Genomic DNA, 23,105 nt, shown 5'->3' with positions numbered 1-23,105 from the left:
ATTAGGTGGGAGTCTCCCTCTTGAATGATTCCAGGAGGCCCATATCGAGGGTCTGAAAGGCCAGACCGTTAATGGCACAAAGGTATTAAGTTCATTTCAGGGACTGACCCGGCAACGTGCCCCGGTCCTTCCCCTCGGTGCTGGGAAGCCCTAGTCTCCCTGTAGCATTTCACACCTGGCTGGGTCTCCTGACTCGCGGCGTGGGTGAGCGCTGGAGCCTCCCTCCTTCAGCCGATCGACACCTGGGGGCTCCTCTGCCCAACCTCCTCACTCTGTTCACCCTGTCCTCTCCCTCCTCGGGTAGCTGCAGGGGACGCCTGGCCGGGGTCCCCAGGCTCCCCGCTCGCAACCCGCGGCCTCCTCCGCGGGCCGGGAGCGAACGCCCGGAGCTCGCCCGCGCACAGTCGGCGGTCCGGCTGCAGCGAAGCCGGGGCGGGAGGGCACAGCCTAACGGTCCTGCTGCCGCGCCCCGCGCCCCGCACCCAGTGCCCCGCCCGCGGCGCCGCAGCCACCTCCCGCCCGCCCCCTGCGTCATGACGCCGGCGCCCAACGCGGAAGCCGCTCGCGGCGCGCCGGGTCCAGCCGCGGGCTGAGCGCGGAGCCGCGGCGGGCGCGGGATACGGGCCGGGGCGCGAGCCGAGCGCAGCCTGCCGGGCCGAGCGGACGGAGCGAGCCGAGCGGGGCCGAGCGCGCCGGCAGCGGCGGCGGGCGGAGCGCGGCGCGCCGGGGCCGCCGCCGGGGGGATGCGGCTGCCTCCCCGGGCCGGGGTGTAGAGAGGGCGGGTCCCCGGCCTCGGGAGCGCGGCGGTGGAGGGGACATAGGAGGCGGCCATGGCGACCCCTGGCAACCTAGGGTCCTCCGTGCTGGCGAGCAAGACCAAAACCAAGAAGAAGCACTTCGTAGCGCAGAAAGTGAAGCTGTTTCGGGCCAGCGACCCGCTGCTCAGCGTCCTGATGTGGGGAGTAAACCACTCGGTAAGGGCTCGGCTGCGGCGCGCGGTCCCCTTCCTCCTCCTCCTCTTCCTCCTCGTTCCCCTCCTCCTCCGGCTGCAGCTGCTGCGGGGCGGGGAGCCGGAGCCAGCCCCGGCCCTCCGGCTGTTCGCATGCCTCTGAGCCCCCAGCCCCGCGGCGTCTGCCCCCAGCCCTCCCGGCCGCCCAGGCACCACTTGCGTCCCCTTTAGATCTAGGGCCAGGGACGGGACCGGGGTCCCGTGTGCATGTGGGTCTCACGGTGGGTGCCAGTGCCGCCCCCCGTCCGCCCGCCCGCCCGCGGGTCGGTCCCCGCTGCCTGGGAGGTGGGAAGTTTGTGCGGGGCATGGCGCCGCCTCGGCTGTCAGCCCCGGCGGGAGCTGCTGGGGGCCGGGTCCCGGCGACCACTGTCCGGTGTGGGGGCGGCGCGGCGCGGCGCCCGCGTCCTCCGCTGGCGGGCAGGTGTACCTGTCCCGGGCTGGGCGCGTGCGAACCTCCCACTGGGACACTGGGGCGAGGATACCGGAGCGCGAGCAGATTTGGGGCAGCAGCTTTAGTGCTTAGGTCCTTTCTTTTTCCTTTAAAGGCAATATTACTGGGCACAAGTCGGCTTTTTGGCAAAGCAGCAGCCGATGTAAATATGGCTCTGGCCTCGGGCGGCATCCCTGCGCTTCTCCCGCATCGCCCTGCCGCTGTGCGTGCTGGAGAGCCCTTTGCGGGGAGTCTTCCTCCCTTCGTCGCCTCCCCCCACTTTGAGGAGTCGGGCAGAAGTCGCCTACTGCGGAAGGGCGGCTGGGGCAGGGACAGCAGGCGGGGGTCCCGAGTTGGTCGCACCCGCTGTGGGGGGTGTGGGAAAGGCTAGAGAAGAACGCGTGGAAAGGTTAGCGTCACGCACAGTCGGGGGTTGAGGATGCGCCGCTGCGGGCTATGCGGACTGCGGTTCGAGGGTCTGAAATAGCCGCCTGCTGATCTGACAGCGAGAAACTCCTGCAGTTTTAATCCACTTAGATAGGATCAGGAAACATGATCGGAGCTGTTGGCTCAGCCAGGAAAGTTTAAATGAGCTGTGAATTTTGACCATGACCTTAGTCACTGCAGTCACTTAGCATCTGGGGAAAAGTGTAAGTCCGCTTTCCCTGCTTTTGATTTCGATGGATGTCTATATGTCCTTTTCAGCGTAGTGGAAATGACAGAAAACCATGCTGATTTTTTGAAAAAAACGCACTTTCAATGTAGTGAAGTTGTTTAAAATGCCTAAAAGCATCGTTTTTGTATTTTTCTTCCCCAAGCTGCGTAGGGGGAAGAGCGAAACAGTATCAGGATCGATCGTGTTTGCATGGTGTGAGTGTTTTTGAAAAAGTTGAGAAATGATTATTTTTATCCAGCTTAATGACTGATTCACTGAAGATCATTTTAACTTCCTGACAACTTCTTTACCTATTTGGGAATGTAAGTTGTTAGAAGAGCATGCATTACTGCACAAAAAAACTCCTCTCTCAAGTTTTATTACAGAAAATGAAATGCGATTTTTCCTAGGTAATAAGTTTACAATGTAGAGTTACGTATAATTTTGTTAAGCTTTTTTATTCTTTACGTTATTAGTTTTTGGGTCCCTTATTACTAGAATAGAAACTTATAATTAAGAAAAGGACGAATACTGTAGTGCTTACTCATGTCATATTACTCATGTATCTTTATCTCCTTTGGAGTTCTGGTGTTTTGGTCAGGAGAGTGTTTCAGTCTCGGGGTTTAATTTAGTAAGGTGGTGTCAACAATATGCTGCCGAAAGAGAGTGTGCTTTCTGGGAACTCATCTGAATTCCAGTTTGCCTTTAAAAATCTTGTAATTGTGTATCTTTTAATGTAACCACTTATGTTGCTACCTTACATTTATGAATTGCTACATTTGTTTTAGAGTTTCTTGCTAATTGGCAATATTTTGAAACTGAAGTGTTTCGTAGTGTATGACTTGTAAATAGTACATTTGGTGTTATTTTTCTTTTGCTCTCAAGAGAAGTTAGCAATTTTAAGTATCCACAACCAGAGGAGTGAAGTTTCCATTTCATGTAAATGTAAGCATGTTACTCATTCAACAGATACATATTGGGCACATACAGTGTTAGCTACTATGGGAAAGATTGCTAAAACAGCGCTAATATTTTTGTCCAAATATCTTTATTTTGAGGGCTCTGAGTTGACATAAGAAAGGTCTGTTTCACGGCCTTCTTTTTCAAAATATCTATTTTCTTTAGTATATTATTTTTGAAAAAAGAATGGAAGTGTAATATAAACATGAAATCTAAACACTTAGATGCTGTGTATTTCTGGTTTGATTTCATTTTAGGTGACAGTGTCTGATATTAGGTAAATGTCTTACTAAGGTTTTATATGACCTGTGCACCCAAGTTCATAGTGTAATGTGAGAATAAATACGTCAGCAGTCTTAAGAACAAACAAGCATGGTGTTGTATATGAGCATCTTCCGCATCCTGTGGTAAAACGTTCATTGGATCTGCGCTTTGAATTTTTCTTAAATTCTAACTGTTGACCTTGGGCATGTTAAGGTCAGGTTTTGGCATCAGTGTTTGCACCTGTGAACTAAGGTTGTTTGGATGATTTCCAAGTCTAACTCAAGATTCTGTGTTTTCAGTCTACTAGGTGCACAGTGTTGTACTAGAATTTGTAGAATACTATATATAAAAGTTGCCTTACTATTATAACCTTCCAAATGCAGCAGCATTCAGGGAATTTTCAAGACCTTGACTAGAGGAGAAGGAAATCTATGGTGATTTTAAGAGACTGTGAACTAAGAGTTTGTTATATTGAATGTAGCTGAACTGCACTGCAGTCTATTAAGCCAAAGTCGATTTGATTGAAACATAACAACTTGCAATTAAGGTGAAAATGTTCAAGTCCATTGAGGTGGTAATGAAAATCTTGATTTGGGCAATGTTCATTGTCGGGAGTAAGCCTGCCATTGTGTGGTTAATTTGATATGTTACTGCTTTCTAACTTAAAATACCCATCAGTGGATGGATCAGTGCCTATATTTAAGTATTTTAAGTATTTTAATTTTTAAGAGAATATAACTGAATACATAAAGGAAAAGACTTAAGGCAGTTTTGTCTTGTTATATTTAGAATTAAACTAAAAATGATCAAGCAGTAAGCGTCTTAAGATGATACTTTAATAGTGTGGGGAGCATGTTGAATGATATGAGCCAAGACTTATTTCAAATAGATATTCTAAAAGATTTTTATCCACAGTGGAATGTTAGCCTTTTAGAAATTAGTATTTGAAAACCTATTTAAATATTCAAAGGAAAACATTATCTGTATAGAAAAATCTTAAAGCACATAAAACTTGTTTAAAACGTATAGTATTTAGAAGTTGCTAAGTATTGATGTTAGAGGCTTTTGGTTTAAAGCTGTAGAAGTTCAAATGAGCTTTGGCAAAAATGTCAGGTATTGAGGGGTTTGGGGGGCCTATCACAGTAGAAGGAAAGGCTGGTTATGGAACCATGTGAAGAGCTGGGTGCTTGAGTGTGTGGGTGTGTGAGTGCGTGGGACTTTTCTGTACCCTTTGGCTCAGTTCTCCTTCATAGCTGGCTGGTTCCTCCACAGAGCAGGGAATGAATGGTTCCTGTATTTCATATTTTGTCATTTCTGCTCCCCCAAAAGGGTTTCCTGTCTCTAATTCAGTTATAAAAATACCATGGAAAGATTCCATTTGGGATTGGTCTGGCTTTGGTCATTTGTGGCCATCCCTTGGACTAAACAGTTATAAAAACATGGCAGCACTTGCCTGTTGGCGTTGGGGAAAGAACAGTCCCCAGAGAGGGGAAAGGGCCTGCCAGGCAGTGTCAGGCAGATCTCTGTCCTAGTAATAGAGCTGGATGGTTCTGGACATCCGTGGGTCCTTACTGTGGGGATCTGTGAGGGCCAGCCTGAGGAACACCGTGTGCTGTGTTGTGTGTGGACTGGAGAATGCGTGGTGTCCTTGGTGGAGCATCAGTGGCTTTGATTATATTCTCCGCAGGCTCTGGTTTTTGGAATAAAGACCATATTATTGGGTGCATCATAATTTTTTTTTTTTTTTAGGTTCATGGGTTTTTATTTGGGCACTGAAAGAAGATAAGGAAACTAAGTTTTAAAGTGATGTAAGTGACTGTGAAATGACTTTGACTGAATAGGACGTAATAAGGCAATTACATTAAAATTAAAATTAGACATTAGATGCAATTCTTGAGTGGAACCCAGCTACCATTCATTCAAGAACTAGTCTCCTCAAACTATTTTTTTGTTCTTTTTAATCTTCAGAGGAAAGAAACAAACCAAGCAGACATACAGAAAGTTTACTAGGGAAGTCATTTTATACTCCCTAAAACTTGGGATTATGACCAGAGAACAGAATACATTTTCCTCTCCATTTGTCAGATACTTTAGAGTGAACTTTAAGTATTTATACTTAGAGTGAACTCTAAGTATTTATAGTTAGTACTTAGTGTTACTTAGTACTTAGAGTTACTAAACTTCAGTACTCAGAATGATGCCCATGTCAGGTCAATAATTTCTATTTCCAGGGTATCCTGATCTGCTGTGCCTTTAGAAAGGTTGCTGGCAAGAATTATAATAAACCACCAAAATCTTCTTTAAGTTGATTAGAAAATGCAGTCAACCAGAGTAATTAATTCTGCCAGCATAGCTTTCGAAATACAAATTTTGGAATCGAAGGGAATTGGTGCAATTTGGCAAAAGTGGTTTGTGGTTGGACAGATGAGGTTCAAATGCTAACTTTGGCATTGATGGGCTTGAGCAGGTGATTTAGTCACTTGAGCCTCAATTTTCACATTCTTAAAATGGAGATAATGATTATGACTTCACAGGGTTGAGGGTTAAATAAGATACTGTATTTAAGGCTTAGCACTGTAATTAGCACATCATAAGGATTCGGTAAATGATGCCTAAAAGTAATAAAGTTCAAATGCAGTTTGGATGGTGATATATTAAAAGAACCAGATCCCTGTTTCTCAAAATTTAAGGTGCATATCAATCACTTCGAGACTTAAAAAAAAAAAAAAAAAAAAAAGTCTGCTGAATTAGACTCTGCTGCTGGGCAAGTGGCTCATTCATGCCTGTAATCTTAGCCATGCATTGGGAGGCTGAGGCAGGAGGATCACTTGAGGCCAAGATTTTGAGACCAGCCTGGGCAGCATAGCAAGACCCTGTCTCTACAAAAAAAAAAATGTAAAAACTTAGGTGGGCATGGCGGCACACATCTGTAGCCTGAATTCCTCAGGAGGCTGAGGAGGTCCAGGCTGCAGGGAGCCATGGTTGTACAGTGCACTCTAGCTTGGGTGACAGATGGAGGCTCCAACTAAATAAGAAACAATACAAATTAAAATGCAGAGTCTAATTCAGCAGATCCAGTGAGGGTGCTGCCTGAGACTGCATTTATCATACTCTCGGGTGGTGCTGATGCTGCAGGTCCACAGGCTACGTAGCAGTAGAAGGAAGAACTTTGCCACTAAGGATCTCTCCCCCAGCCCCAGCTGTATGTGATGAGCCCTTAGAAGAATGGTGGCCCCGTGATAGATTAGAAAATTTGAGAGAAGAAATTGTAGGTTGGAAAGGGAGACAAGCAATTTAGATTCAAGAATGTGGAATTGCAGGTGGTGGTGGGTGGATCCTGCAGTTACACTACCATGTGCGATGTTGGAAAGGTGTGATTGGAGCTTGGGAGCCACTAGGGCTGGGATAGACCATTGAGACCTGCCTGTACAGAATTGGTCAGTCAGATCTCCACCACAGGAGCGGGGACACTGGGGACACTTGGCTTTGAGGGAAGGACAGAGGAAGAAGAAACAGGAAGAGAAAACAGAGGTGGGCAGAATTAGATGCTCCCAAGTGCTTGAGAGTCATGGCTGTGCTTGTGCTAAAGTGATTGATTGGGGTTGGGGGTGGGTGTGAAAGCTGAAAGACTTAAGGAGCGAATGAGTGGAAGTAGAGGCAACTCCTCTTTCTTGGAAGTTAAGTAGAAGGCAGGTGAAAGATGCCATTTTGTTAGGAATACCTGGGTAGTTTCTTGACTCCTCTCTTCATTTCCTTCTCACTTCTGTCGCTCCTAACCAGATTTGCTTCCTTCTTTCCTCGACTGATATTGCAACCCCCTAGCTTATTTCCCTGTATCTGCCTTTATCCTTATTTCTTTTCGTTTTTGTACCAGGGACTCCTATGGCAGTCCAGTGAAGGCCATAGACTCCTTTTCAGAATGAGGCTTTTAAAGGAATAAATGAAAATACAGAGGATATGTCCTACCAAGTTCAAGGATCCCTTTAATTCTATCCGTGGACCACTTGGGAGTTCATGGGACCCCATTAAGAACCCTTGCAAGAATAAGATGGGGATAGTGTGGGGTGAGAAAGTGGAGGGAGCACGCAGCAGCCAGGAAGAATACTCTGGGGGGAACACGCATGGGCTGAATTGATTACCGCCTTGGTCACAGTGCCTAGTACTTGAGATTCACAGCTGTTCCCTTAACCACTAAGCTGTGCTGCCCGGGCCAAGCTCAGGAGTCATTCATTGCTTTGAGTTCTTTTATTTTCTTAATCTTAAGAGCTGTTCTTGGATGGACAGAGTATTAGCTGTTAACATGGGAGAAAACTACTTGAAAAACTATGTTTCCCTTTATAGAAAGAAACTCATTGTTAATGTTCAGAGCATGTAGGGAGAGAACCAATACATAATTTGTTTATGACAGATGTTGTAGGGAGTTTTAAAACAGTAACTTACCTAAAGCTAAGCTTTGCAATTCTAAATGTTTATCGTTTTTCAGCTTCCTGGGCACAGTGATTAAGAGCTGTGGAGACAGTGTTCGGTTGGCTATGTGACCTTGAACAAGTTATTTTGCCTCTCAGTTCCTTGTTTATAAAAGAAGGTAATAACAGTACCTACTTTGGAACTTTGTTATATGGATTAAATAAATTTATACCTGTAAGATGCCTAAATAGTTGCTGGCACATGGTAAGTTCTTAATATGCTAGCTGTCATTATTACTATTCTTTAAAATAGAGACAGGGTCTTGCTATGTTGGCCAGGCTGGTCTCAAACTTCTGGCTTCAAGCAATCCTCTCACCTCCACCTCCCAAAGTGCTGGGATTAGAGGCTTAAGCTACGACGCCTATGCTATTTTTTTTTTAATGTTTTAAATGCTAAGATGTAGCAAATTATCAGATTGTATGCTAAATCAGTGGTTACTTTATCCTGTTTCGTAGTAGAACATCATTGTATTTGGCATCCTTATGTATTTTTGAGTTATGAATTATCATTTTAGAATTATCCTTGTGCCCTTGCTTTACTTTCTGTATCTATTTTGTTATGTTCTTTCTTGTATTTTTCACACTTCCACTAGCGATTAGGTTCTTTGAAGTGTCAGAAATCTAATTCACATTCATTAGTTGCAAGTTATGTCAGCTGTTGACTGATATTTCACTTGTCTTTAAATATGGAGACACTGCAAGATGCTTCAGATGCAAAATGAATATATTGTGGACCTTGCCCTCAAATTGTGCGTAACTACAGGGGACACAGACATAAAGTAAATATATGTATAAATAACTACAGTGTCCAGAATGCTGGGGGTGAAGGGTATTGAATAGACTGTGCCAAACATTGAGCAAAGGCATGAAGTCGGTGAAGGGTTTAGACAGGAGGCAATTTGGGAGAAGAGCATTTCAGGCAGAGGGGTCAGCTGGTGCAAAGGCCCTGAGGCTGGTGCTTGCTTGGCCTGTTACAGCAACTGCAGGAAAGCTGGCATGGCTGGAGCACAGCAAGAGGGGGGATATAGTGGTTGGAGATGGGGCCAAGGTGCTAACCAGGACTGGATCATGATTACTTCTGCCTGGGGGACTTGGAGAAGCCTTGAGAGGAGGTAACAATAATGAGGAGGACCTTGAAGATTAAATAGCATCTCCCAGCTGCAGAAGATGGGTGACATGGTTCAGCTGTGTCCCCACTCAAATCTAATCTTGAATTGTACCTATAACCCCCAGGTGTTGTAGGTGGATCAGCTGGAGATAATTGAATCATGGGTGCAGTTTTCCCCATCCTATTCTCGTGATAGTGAGTTCTCACGAGACCTGGTGGTTTTAAATAAGGGGCTTCCCCTTCTGCCATGATCGTAAGTTTCTTGAAGTCTCCCCAGCCCTGCAGAACTGAGTCAGTTAAACCTCTTTCCTTTGTAAAGTATCCAGTCTTAGGTATGTCTTCGTAGCAGCGTGAGAACAGACTAATACAGCGGGGAAAGGCATATGCAGCCGAGGGTCTGACAGCCAGCAAAACCAAGCAGAGTGGAGAATGTGAGTAGTTGGCTTTGGCTGTAGCCACAGTGGCAGTACTCAGGAACATGTCAGAGATGCAGAGCTTGGACCTCTACAGACCTAGTGGAGCAGAATGTACATTTTAACAAGATGCAGTGATCATCAGCATATTTAAGTCTGAGAAACACCCATCAGGGTAAATCTTTGGTTTCAAGCCCTGAGGTTCCTTAGATGTGCCTCAGGGGCTGGTGGGAGGGGACTGAGCTGGTGAGGGTTAGTCCTACCTCAGTTTCCTCCAGAACAGCCTTGTTTTTGTCCTCATTGTCATCTCTCTCTCTCTCTTTTTTTTTTTTTTTTAAACTGGGGCACAGAATATAATATGTAAAGGGGGTAAAAAGGTCCTGCAGCCAGAAAATTGAAAACCACAGAGGAACATAATGGGAATGTCAGGAGATGGTTGAAAGAGTAGTTTGTTTGAGGCCACCTTTGAAGGACCAAGTGGTTGATGTTTGCCAGAGAAAAGTCAGCAGTTCTGACCAGGGTTACTTTAAAATTTGCCACAAATCTCAAATGACACTCGACCCGGAAGAGTTACTGCCTCCTTTAATATGTTCTCTACTCTCTGAAGTCATTTCTTCCTTTTCCCCTCTCCTTCAACTTCCACCTAGTGTCCTGTCCACCCGTCCTCCCTTCAGCATATAACCTCATTTAGAAAGCATTGATTGAACAAATAGAAGCCGTCAGCTTCTGCTCTTCCCACCATCCCATTTAAATTTTGGACAGCTGGGTCTGTCAGTCTACAGACGTGCTGGAGGAGCTGCCCTGCCTGGTTTGGTAGCTGCTAGCCACATATGGCAATTTAAATTTCAGCTAATAAAACTTAAAATTCAGTTTCTCATATCAAGTGCTCACTAGCCACATGTGGTTAGTGGTTGCTGGATTGAATAGTGCAGATAGAGACGATTCCCACCATTGCAATACCTTCCACTGACATGGCTCACCGCTCCGGGGCCATCTTGAAAGCAGAATAAACTACATCTTGAAAGCAGAATGAACTACAACAACAACAGAAGCTCTCCTTCACCCTTAGTCTCGCATTTTAGTGTCTTCTCAGGTTTTCTGTTCCTTTTTTTTTTTTTTTTTTTTTTTTGAGGCAGAGTCTCGCTCTGTCGCCCAGACTGGAGTGCAGTGGCGCAATCTCGGCTCACTGCAAGCTCCGCCTCCCGGTTCACGCCATTCTCCTGCTCAGCCTCCCGAGTAGCTGGGACTACAGGCGCCCGCCACCTCGCCCGGCTAGTTTTTTGTATTTTTAGTAGAGACGGGGTTTCACCATGTTAGCCAGGATGGTCTCGATCTCCTGACCTCGTGATCCGCCCGTCTCGGCCTCCCAAAGTGCTGGGATTACAGGCTTGAGCCACCGCGCCCGGCCTTTTTTTTTTTTTTCTTGATGAGGTCTTGCTTTTTGGCCTGGGCTGGAGTGCATGGTGCGGTCACAGCTCACTGCTGCCTCAAACTCCTGGTCTCAAGCAGTCCTGCTTCAGATTACCTAAGTGCTGGGATTACAGGTGTTAGCAACCACACCTGCCCTGTTCCTTTTCATAGCAGGAGTGAAGGCCTTGTCTACAGGTGAGGTCTCCTGTTTCTGTGCAGACACCCTACCCGCCAACCCTTAACTTACCTGCCATGGTCTCCTTAACTTACTCCAATCCAGCTTTCACCTCCAGCACACCGAGGAAACTGCTCAACTCAGCATCGCTGGCGGTGTTCACGTTTTCAAATGCAGGGGGCTCCTTTTTTCTGCTTCTTCTTGTCCTTCTGCTTCACTAGCCACTCCTTAGGCACAGGCTCCTCCTCTTTTGCTCTGTCTGGAAACGCTGGAATGCCCCAGGCCTCTGTCCAGGATCATCTTCTACAATTACATTTACTTTACCTACATGGCTTTTTTTTTTTTTTTTTTTTCACTGTTTTACAGTGATGATTGAGAAATGTTTAACTTCAGCTCTAACTTTCCTCTCGGGCTCTGTCTTCAGTTTCTTACCAGGTGTCTTCACATGAATACCTAATGGACATCTCAGATGTCCCAAGCAGGCCTCTTGATTTCCTCCCTGCACTCTGCCTCATCCCCCGTCATAACCTAAACTGGCTTCTTCCCATCTCAGAAAATGGACCACCATAGACCCAGGAGCTCAAGCTTAAATGTAGGGACTAACCTTGATTATGCTTTTTCTCCCCACTCCTTCCCCACGTTCCATTTTTGAGTCCTGAATCTGCATGCTTCTATCTATTTGAATCCTCTTCTTGGGAACACTGTGGTAGCCTCCTATTTAGTCTCCCAGCGTTCAGTTTTGCCGTTTCAGTCCGCCTTCTCTGCAGCAGTGGCAGAGGAATCTTGCTGAACTGTAGATAAGTTCATGTCATGTCCTTAGTTAAACCTTCTAAAGGCTTTACATTGCATTTAGAATAAAATCCAAACCTTTTCTGACCTGCATGATCTTACTGGCCTGGGCCCCATTTTCCTCCTTGCCCTCATCCCATGACACCCTCTTCATGATTCCTATGTTCCAGCCACCCTGCGCTTTTTCTGTTCCTAAAGGCAAGCTCAGAGCGGCCACAGTTCTTCAGTCTTCATTTTTCTCTTTGTTGGAATGGTTTTCCCTCTTTTATTTATTTTATTTTATTTTTTTGAGACAGGGTCTCGCTCTGTTACCCGGGCTGGAGTGCAGTGGCGCGGCCATAGCTCACTGCAGCCTTGAGCTACTGGGCTCCAGCGATCCTCTTGCGTCAGCCTCCTGTATAGCTGGGACTACAGGTGTGCACCACCGTGCCTGGATAATTTTTAAAAACTTTTCTAAGAGATGGGGATCTCGCTATGTTGCCCAGACTGGTCCTGAACTTCTGGCCTCAAGGAATCCTCCTACCTCAGCCTCCCAAGGTGCTGAGATTACAAGCATGAATCACCATGCCCAGCCTTCCCTCAGATCTTTGGAAGGTTAGCTACTATTAGTTATTTTAGTCTCTTAGCTAAGGGGTTGCCTTCTCAGATGGCCTCTGTGACCTCCTGAGCTAAGGGAGCCCCTCCACTATCATACTGTTATTTTCTCTGTGACACTTAACACTATTTGAAACTGAGTTGTGTACATTTTTACTGCTTATCTCATTCAACTACAACAGTAAATTTCATGGCAACTTCCACTTTTCTTATTTACTAGCTGTATCCCTACATCTGAAACAGTGTGTTTAGGTAGTAGGCACTCAGTACATATTGTTGAATGAATGAGGGGGGCTGGGATTCTAAACCATAGGCCATTAGTTCTCAGGTGGTGTACCATGAGGCCTCCCATATTCAATTTTCATCAACGTGTAGAGTACTTTTGTTATAATCAAGCGTAGAGCATTTTAGAGCATTTTGCTGAGCGGGTTGTGCAATGCGTTAGAGTGGGGGAAAACTTGCTGCAAATTGGTGATAAGAGGTATGGGGTAACTGCAAGCCAGTGCCAGAGAAAGGTTATGTTTACAGCAGCATGCAGGAACTGTGTGTTGTGAACATGACAGAGAAGGTTCAGAAAGTAAACAGCTTCTCTCAAACAGTGTCAGATGTTGAAGGGGCGCCAAGTGAATTGCGTGAAGACTATGAATGCATTTCTAAGTAATCCGAGATATTATTATGTAGAAGAGTGTGCTGCAGTGCTGTTACTGACTTGTTCTTTTAATGGCTTCAGACATGCTTCTCAAAGTACTAGTATGCAGAAGTGTGCCATAAGTTAAAGATTCCACAAACATTGTAAGAATAGTGATAATGTCAATATCTCAGGCCTTTGTGGGTCTTTTTCTATTGTGTATTGTTTCTGCTGGTTCTTCTTCATGGTGCCTTGTTGCCATTTCTCTTTGGTTCATTTTGGCTCTTAGCTACTCACTTCCCTTGGAGAGTTATTCAGGGAGCATTCTTCAAGTCTTAGGATAAAGATGTATCCTTCCAGAGGAATTGTTTCTTTTTGTCACATGTCTAGGGGTACTGGAGACCAAGACCATTTGAAACTAAATTCACAGCTTGGAATTTTTTGGAACTCATGATGATATAAAATTGAGCTGCAGTCCCTGGGGTGGAATGATTTTATTGTTGGTAGACCCATTGTAGCCTTATGGAGAAAAGGTTTCCTATTAGACTTCATACCCTGGGTGGGCCCTAGGCTTTGTCTTCTGTTCCTGTCAACCCATGAGACCATCAAAGCCTTTAGAGCCAAAGTGGCTTCCATGACTAATTACTCTTCCTGCTTCCAGTTTTCACTAAGATCTTGGCAGGCCAACTTCTCTCCTCCCTCTTCCAACTCTTTGATGCCTTCAAGAAGATGTTTAAGAAAATGTTTTATTCAAGACGTTTACTTATTTTCAGTGCAGAGCTGACCTGAATAACCCTATCAGCAGAAATGCAAATCGAGCTCAAAGTTTCAAAAGAGGGAAGCCAACAGTAAGTGAGACAGTGAGAAGCCAAAGCATGGTGGTGCTTCTGCGGCCTTCCAGGGATGGATCCGTGAAGGGAGTCAGTGGGACAGGAGGTGGGACTGCAAGAAGGAAGGATGCCATTGCTGTCTTCTAGAGGTGACGGGAACCTGAGCTTGGGCAGGGGTAACAGACAACCAACAGATATTGTTGCCTTTTTTGTTTCTAAGAAGGATAACCAGGTATAGATGTGGTAGAAGCTGTGTTGTCTAAGTGGCCCCTAGCCTAAAAGGTTTGAAGATACTGCTCTAAACAAGCAGACAAAGGATGTGCTTAGAGATATTTCAGGTGGAATCAGCTGGATTTGGTGACTGTGTTAGATAACAGATAGGAAGGAATTGACAGTGACTCACCTAGGTCAGTTTCTTACATTCACACTCTCCATTACATTACTGTTGTTTGGGGGCTGTTAGCTCCTGGCGAGGTACTCCTGCCCGCCTTGCCACGACTGGGATTGTACACACAGATACTGTGACACAGCAGAGGATTAATGAACTGCTCTGGGAGAGTTAGCGGTAGGCTCTTGAAATTCTTCAGGAATTGAGTTAGAATTAGCGTGATGGATGGAGAAGCTGGAGAAAACACGTTACAGGCAGAGTAATGCATACAAAAGCATAAAGGGTATGTGGCATTTCCAGGGAACTGCCAAACCCTTCTTCAGGTGCCACTATACTTCTCTCCTTCTGACTTTATGGTTTTATTCGTGTCCATTCTTATGGAGGTGTTCTTATTTAAATTACTTTTGTTTGCGTTAGTTTCTCTAGGCTTGGTCATTTAGGCTTAGAAACATATTTGCAAGTTGCTAAACACGCTAATTCAGAGCTTAGTTTATTTGTAGTTGTAATAAATAAGCCTTGCTTTTGTTTTTTCAGCTTGGACTTTGAGGAAGGTGTTTGGTATTAGTCAACCCGAGAGTGACCTCTATAGCATTCCACATGACCTGCACAAAGGCTGCAGGTGGTGGGGGCAGGTGGGGGCTGACATCAGTATTGCCACCTGCACACCATAGCAAGGGGCTGCATTAGCGGGAGACAGGCACTCTTTTTGTGAGTTGTCCGCACAGAGGAGGCTCATTTTCTGATGTGCACAGAGGTGCCTGTGTGCGAGAGGCTGCCCCGCTTTGCCCTGCTTTTCTTGGATCATGCATCCAAAATTTCTCATGTCATATTCCCAAGCACTGGTGTCTTTGGAGGAGCTTTCAGGTGGTGTTGAGGCTGGACAGAAGAAAAGAAAGTGGGGTTTAGAAAGTCCCCTTACACATTTGAATCTGCTTTAGAAAATGTACCGTTGTGCAGTCTTTGCTGCTGCTACATACATGCTTCTATAATGCAGATTCGCTTGTATGAGATTGGCGTATCGGGAATGTGGCGTAGGATGTAGGAATTGGTCCGTATGCAGTTTTCCTTGAGTACGCCACTGCCTCCAAGTATCAGCAGCTAGGTGCAAAGTACACTAATACAGTCCAAGGCAACAAGTCAGAGTGGGAAACAGGACTGCATACCTTGCTCTTGCATCCGTTTTCTTCCTTCTGACTCGAGCAGCCGGCTGCTCGATCTTGGAAGTACTCATTTCAGGGTTCTCTCCCATCTTTGGACATTTTCTCCTAGTCTGTGTGACTTAGAAGCCTGGTTAATCCTTATATTCCTTCCCTAGTGATCCTCACCTTTCTATTTCGAAAGTCCATTATAATCTATTAGAAAATACACTAAAATATTGTTTACTTTTCTATTTTTAGGATTTTTATTTTTAAGCATTCTGGTGATAGAGTTTCATAGTCTTTATGTGGTCTGCCTAAAATCTGGATTTTAGTGTGTATGCAGAACTTAGAAATTTTTCAGAAATACATATATTGCATTACAATAAAAGTGTTTGTATTTACAATGTATTTTGAACAACTATATGCCCAGGCTGGAAGTTTCCCAAAGAAAGATGTCATCATTGTTGGGGTTTTTTTGTTTGTTTCCAAGGGTAACCAGGTATAGATGTGGAAGAAGCTGTGTTGTCTAAGTGGCCCATAGCCTAAAAGTTTTGAAGATACTGCTCTAAACAAGCAGAACATTAATTTCTTTGTCGGCTCTTTGAGTTTTCTTACTAATCCTCCTCTGGCCTGACCACGTGTCCCTCCTAAGTTGCGCACATTCCCAGGTATCTAGTGTGTTCGGATGTCTCCCTGCGCTACTCAGCAGCTACCTTTTTCAGCATTGGCCTTAGCTTGCTTCTGTGTCCAGGAACAGGAACAGAAGTTTTCTTCTCAGCTGTCCCCTGTCTCTCTTAGACCAAGTCCACAGGCTTTTACTACATTAGGCCTTGGAGTACATTTCCTGTAGAATCGAAGGGCCAACTTACAAATGAATGTTTGGAACACAACCCATTCATAAATTAGGTTCTGCCTGCACCCAGATGGAAAGTTAAATGCTTTGGCATCAGAAGAACTGTTGGGAAACAGATATTGTTTCTGAAAGTATGATAAATCCATAAGGCACTTGCTTTTTTGGCACATTGCGCCAAAGTAGGAGGACAGGAGCAAATTTTAGGGACATTAAAAAAATAGGTTAGGAGAAGCTAATCTTTTTGTCTAATTCACTTTCTCTTGCAGTTCTGGCATCAGATACTCACAAATTGAACACATGCCAATGAATATTTGAGCCAGGAAATAGCCAATAGTGAATATTTTTATTATGTGTTATATAAAGTTTCTTCTTATGCTTATTTAGGTGAATTCGAAATATGATTTCAGTGGAATTTAAGTTATAATAAGTACAGATATATAGCATATTTCCTGAAAAACTTGAAACACACACACAAATATAAAAAATTACCATAGCCATTCTATGAAGAAGCAACCAGTGTTAATGTTTTAATGTGTTTCTTTCCAATATCTTTTTAAAAAAATCTCATTGAGACTATTCTGTCTATATATTTCATCTTACTATGTATTCACAGTGATTTTAACTTTTTGATCACTGCTTAATAATTAGGTTGATGCAAAAGTGTGGTTCTTGCCATTACTTTCAGTGGCAAAAACTGCTATTACTTTTGCACCAACCTAAATAGTTTAATGAAGTTTAATAGTCCAAACATTGGTCCCAGTATTTTGCCACCATAAATAATGTTGCTGTCAGCATCTCCCTGTATGAAACTTTCTTATTTGGGATGATTTCCTTAGAACAGATTCTCTTTTTGGGGAATTTACTTGGTCAAAGGGTATGAGTATTTTAAGGTTCTTAGTACATGTTGCCAATTTGCTTTCAAAAAGGGTTATACCAGATTATAACCCTAGCAGTGTGGCTAAGAGCTGCTTTCCCACATCCTCTGTTTTCAGGGTTCTAAGTTGAACAGCAAAGATTAGAACAAAAAGATATCCTTTTTTTCCATATCCTTTTAACCCACTGAAATCTCTTTATAGGGATTTTCAGCAGTTTGACCAAAGATGTACGCACACAGGCAGTGTGGGAGTATCAGGTCTGAGGTTGGAGGATGGCTCCCACGTAGGCTGCCTGGCCCAAGTCTGCCCTCTCAAAAGAGCTGCTTTCAACTGACCCACTTCTCCCAGTTTTTCTTCGTCGAACTCTAGGCAGAGAGTGCCTGGATCCCGGAAGCAGGTTACCATCCACTGTCTATGGTTGGTTAATTTCTGCTGGCCACAGCCCACATGATTTATATTAAACCCAATCCAATAGCATTTAATGGCAGGCAGAGTTCTTCCCATGTGAGTAGACTAGTCAGGAATTTGCAGTTCATTATTCAGTCTGACTGCTTAACATTAGACTCGACCTATGGATGATTCACGTGAACCCCTTCAGAAAATGTAATGTGACATCTGCTAGAGTCCATAATTACGGTATATGTGTTTTTGTTTTTAATTAAAATTTTTTTTGAGATGCAGTTTGCTCTGTTACCCAGGCTGGAGTACAGTGGTGTGAATCATAGCTCACTGCAACCTCGAACTCCTGGGTACAAGTGATTCTCCTGCCTCAGCCTCCTGGAATAGCTGGGACTATAGTTGTGTGCCACCATGCCCAGCTAATTTTTAAAAACAAATTTTCGTAGAGGTGGGGGTCTTGCTATGTTGCCTAGGATAGTCTCAAACTCCTGGGCTCAAGTGATCTTTCTGCCTTGGCCTCCCAAAGTGTTGGGATTTCAGGCATGAGCCACCACACCCAGCCTTGCTTTTTAAATGTTGAATATTACCATCCCTCTACTGTGGTCCTATAGTTTGGCTTGAAGCTTGATTCTGTGTGCTGACCACTCTGTCCAGCATTATGCAGGATAAATAATGCCGGTCACTTGTGCTGACCTCACAAACATTCCGAAGCCTGGCAAGGAAGGTATGGAAGCTCAAAGTTTTGCTCCATAACTGTAAGTACTCAGGCTTCTTTCCGTTTAGATAGCAAGACACTCAGAAAGGAAAAGCAATGCAATTTTAATTTTTAACTCTTAACATACAAAATAGACTTTTTTTTTTTTTAAGCTGAAGGAAATGAACTCCAGAGAACATTGAAGAAAAGTGAAGGAAAAAAGCAGTGCTCTTAGAAAGAAAGGAAAGGTCATGCTTATAAAATGTAGCCATCTAGATACACTGTTATTTCCACTTTATGTGGATGTATTTTATTGTGACAGTGCTAACTACAGTTGCCAATTTTCAGGAGGCCTAAATTACTGACTATTTTAGATGAATTCAGGCTTTAAAATTAGCCCTGGGATAATATATTTCTTTTAAAATGGAACCTTAATTGATACTTATTTTTTAAAGCTTGAATTAAGTAGAAAATTAAGGGTCTTTTGTAAAAGATAATATATATTTAACTTGGATGATTACCTAATAGAGAATTATTCCTTGTTCTAGTATTTTAAAATATTAAATGTTTGACACAAAAACAGACCATTCTGAATAGGCTTTGGGAAGTAGGTGACTCTTCAGTATGAATAAACTATATATAATTTTTCATTAACTTCAAAATAAGAACTTTACAAATTATGGATATAAATTTTTATGCCCTATTTTAAGAAACTACCCTTTTTTTCTTATGTGAAAAATGTCTGCAGGATTGAAAAAAGCTTCCATATAGAGGAATATATTGAATGAATTGTGTTCCACTTAACCAGAGTGGCCAAAGGCTGTTTCACAACAAATTTATTCCCATTTCTGAACCTTCAGAACAAGAGACCACTTAAGGATTCATTTCGATTTGATAATTTATAAGAAGATAAGACTATTCTGATGGCATGTAGAATGGTCCTAAAGTAATTGGCTCAGCTAGAAACACACTTATAACTGTGAGGCATGTCAGCTGAGGAGAGACCCTTATAACCTGTGTGTCCTACAAAAAACAAACAAAAAAAAAACAGTTCTTTTGTGAAAGTAAAGAAGTTGATGGGCTAAATGAAATATGTTACCATATGTTGAAATATTCCCTAGCTGTTACACATGTTGGCTGAGGTTGTTGTGCTGATCTGGCCACATGACTGACATGTTGAGTGGGAACATAGCCAGTGTGCCTTTAAAATATTATGTCCCTCTGAGGAGGGATTACAGATGACTTTTTGCTTTCTACTTATACCTTTTTATAGGTTTCTTAAAAAAATATTGAGCATGCAGTCTTATTATAATTAGGGAAAATACCCAAGACATGTTCTAAGGTGAGATGGGTGATGGGAAGAAATCTGTATACAGTCAGCCCTCTGTATCCAAGGCTCCTGAATTTTCAGATTCAACCAACCACAGGTTGGAAATATTAAAAGAAAAAAATAAAAAATATATAAGTAAAAGCACCAATACAGTAAAACAGCTACTTACTGTGACCATTACATTGTGTTATGTACTTATACATGGACTAGAGATGATATAGAGTATATGAGAGGACGCATGCAGGTTTTACACAAATAATATTTTATATTAGGGACTTGAGCATCTGCAGAGTTGGTATCCTGGGGGGTCCTGGAACCAATACCCCAGAGATACCAAGGGAAGACTGTATATTGAATTCAGTGAGGCAGAAATGACTTGTACATTTTGGTTTGTGAAATAAAATATTCTCTTGATATAGGGGATTTTTTTTCCTCTGTGTAGCCATCCTAGGAAATCCCTTGATTAAAAGAAATATTGATTGTACTGGGAGAAACAAATAATAAATAATTCTAAAAGTTGTCACTTTTTGTGAGTTTGGGAAAAACAAGGGTAAACTGCAGTGATTACCACTAATTTACCTACAGGTATCCAAGTTTTTATTGCATCTTAGCAGTGAAAAAATCTGAGCATGTGCTCTCAATATATGAATTTTTTTTTATAAGTTTTCCTCTGTGTACTATTGAATTACTTTGTCTTATATGCAGAAATTTTAACAGGATGCACTGAAAGTAAGTATTAGTAACTAAAACTTGTTAAAAATTATTGATATCATTAAAAATTATCATTAGTGTGTAGTGGATTTTATTTTTTCAAATGAAGATTGTGTGGATGAGTTTGTATCACTGGTTTTAAAAATGATGAATATTTTATGATAAAGCAGTTTGAAGGTCTGGTCCTATATTCATTTTGCTATTTGGTTTTAATAGCTCAAAAAGTTACCTACAAAGGTGTACTGATCCAAATGGGTAAAGTGAATTGTTGGCTGTGCTTATTAACTGGTGATTCTCATTTTCACATTGTCTGCCAGTTAGATAAAAATTTTGATTAAAATTTTTCTGGCAGATTTCTATTTTTGTGGATAGCACTAAGTTCTCATAAAGTGTGTTCCAGTTTATATTAAGGATAAAGAGGTTGAAAATAAAAAATGTTTTACATTTATTGAAAATTTTTAAAACAGATGAGAAGTATTTTCTAAGTTGTTTGTACAAAAGATACAAAAGCACATCTCTTTTCAAAATACTTTCTCTGTAGTCTGAGTTTCTTTTCAAAAAAGCGGTTATTTTCTAGCACTTCTTAAAACCTCATTTTTACCTTAAAGGGACTGATTAAGGTCATTGAAAAAAACATCTGCCAGGTCTTACTGACAGCCACTTGCGATCAGAGTAGGTCAGGAAATTTGGAGCAAATTGTATTTATGTAAGGGAAAAATGTGTTAATCATTCTTAAAACAATTCTTCTATGTGTTTTGCCCATGAGAGAACTGTAACACCTCTGTATGTTACAAAACATTTTTGGGGTCATGCCCCACCTCATTACTGAAAGGTTTTGTTTTTTATACTGCATAGATGGTATCCCTACGTGAATAAATTGAACAGATGACAAAGGAGCCCACTGCCACATCTTGAGTTATCTAAGTGGCATGTGACATCTAACCTATGGACCTAAATAAGGGCTGTCAGTGTTGGTAAAAGCTGCATTTCTTAGCTTTTAAGGTAAAATTAAGTGTAAGTAGACATTCTGACAGTTTCTTCTTGCACTCAGTGGATTGTCTTGCTTACCCCTCCCCCATACACATCACTTAGATTTTCAGGTACAGTAACCCTTGAGTATCCCCAGGGGATTGGTACTAGGCTCCCGCAGACACCAAAATCCTCAGATGCTCAAGGCCTGCAGTCACCTCTGTGGCACCCGAGGATATGAAAAGGTAGTCCTCCGTATCCACGGACTCTGCATCCAGCCAGTACTGTATTTTTGAATCGCCTTTGCTTGAGTCCGAGGGCTCCGCATACTCAAATAAGGGGTGTAAATGAAGGAGAGAGTGACTCTGGACTTAACACCTCTTTTATCAGGCTCTCTTCATTTCTTGGCTTCATTAAAAAAAATCATAAACCATCAGAACCAGATGGTAGTTGTGATTTTTTTTTTTTTCTAATCCCTTCATGTTATAGATGAGAAAGCTGAGACAGTGAAATAAAGAAACAGTGATAGAGCGAGGAGCAGAATTATGTCCCCCCACTCAGCACCAGGCTGGGTGTGTGCGTTAAGGTCATCTGTGGGTCGTGTGTTGATGACTAAGCTCCCCAGATGGGAACTAGTGGAGATCTGTTGATATCTAACTTCCTAAAAACTAATTTCTCTCTCAGATCTCTCGGCTCTGTTCTTTTGTTTCCCAAACATAAGGCCTTGAAATCATCTTTAGTTTTTGTCTTTTTGCTTTCTACTTACAGACACATGCTTTGTCTAGCTATTACTGAGGCGTGAAGAATACTCATACATAGGTTCTCATTTCCTGAGAAATTGCCTTCTAAGTGAATCAAGATGCCATGTAGAATCACTCTTGGACTGTTTTTAGTGATGAAGGTGAAATCCTTGTATGTGTTACTCTCCAAAAGCCTTAAAAGTTTAAACAAAGAATGCATAGGTAAAATAAAGCAAAATGCAGTCAGTTAAAAAAAAAAAATCAAGTTGTAAAGATGGGGAGAGCAAAACACATTTAACCATAAAATTTTTCACAGTCCTGGTTAAGGAAACTGACATTGGAACTTGAAACTTAGGTTTGAATTTCTTAGTAGCCATGACAAATCTGTGCTCTAACTATCCTGGTCTAATGGGAGGACAAATACTGGTTTATTTTCACTCCCTGATTCTAAGGAAAACTTACGACCCCAGTCGATTAAAATAGGACTAAAATTAATGGATATGCAGAACTCTTTGTTATTGAGTCCCATGAAAGCCATGGCAAAATGGGACACACACCCAGAGTGAGGTAGCCCAGAGGTATGGCTTTCTCCCAGCCCGGCTGTAAACAGAGATCAGCCTTGAATAGATGATTCCTTCAAGAACATTTTCCAGTCCAACTCGGTGAAAAATTGAGATCTCTACTGAGTGCCTAAAGGACATGTTTTCTGCATGGTTGACTGAAAGTAGATTCGTATACCATGGTTACCTTTGCATGTAGGTAGTAAAGACCTTGTACCATTGGCTCAAATGAGAACCTGACTTGTGGTCTTGTATGAAGGGCTGTTCCATCTCTAAGGGAAGGCCATAGGTGGGGCCTAGATATTTCTGAGAAAACATTTGACCATAGTACTCTATTGAAGCCCTGAATTCTAAGCTACAGAGCAGAAAAGACAATGTCTGGGAAAAGAGACACCAAGTGCCTACCCGTTTCACAGAAGAATCTAGATGCAGCTACTGTAATTATTTAGAATCACATCCCACCCTGCCCTGGTTCTCAAATAATCTAGTGTGGATTTTAGACAATTTTCAGTTGTCTAAGACAAGGATTCCCAACTCCTGCTCCACGGATGGACCAGTAGTGGTCCATGGCCTGTTAGGAACTGGGCCACACAGCAGGAGGTGAGCAGCAGGCAAAGGATCAAAGCGTCATCTGTATTTACAGCCGCTCCATTACTCACATTACCGCCTGAGCTCTGCCTCCTGTCAGATCAGTGGCAGCATAAGATTCTCATAGG

At 43.0% G+C, this 23,105-nt stretch overlaps 1 protein-coding gene across 3 annotated transcripts in view; it reads left to right on the top strand.

The window, feature by feature from the left end:
• The first annotated feature begins 580 nt into the window (after positions 1 to 580).
• The window catches only part of PIP4K2A (phosphatidylinositol-5-phosphate 4-kinase type 2 alpha), a 184,832-nt gene continuing 162,307 nt past the window's right edge, over positions 581 to 23,105 (top strand). For 2 of the 3 annotated variants that reach the window (XM_033209313.1, XM_033209311.1), the window contains exon 1: positions 590 to 974. In XM_033209313.1, coding sequence (XP_033065204.1) covers positions 831 to 974 — 144 coding nt within the window. In that variant the 5' untranslated portion in view covers positions 590 to 830. Of the gene's footprint in view, positions 975 to 23,105 lie in introns of all 3 variants that reach the window. The other variant, XM_033209312.1, reaches the window with a different exon arrangement.

This window comes from Trachypithecus francoisi, unplaced genomic scaffold, assembly GCF_009764315.1.
Source record: "Trachypithecus francoisi isolate TF-2019V2 unplaced genomic scaffold, Tfra_2.0 Lachesis_group9, whole genome shotgun sequence".
Taxonomy (NCBI): domain Eukaryota; kingdom Metazoa; phylum Chordata; class Mammalia; order Primates; family Cercopithecidae; genus Trachypithecus; species Trachypithecus francoisi.
The sequence above is the reverse complement of the archived record's forward strand: the minus strand, read 5'-3'. Positions and strand labels throughout refer to the sequence as shown.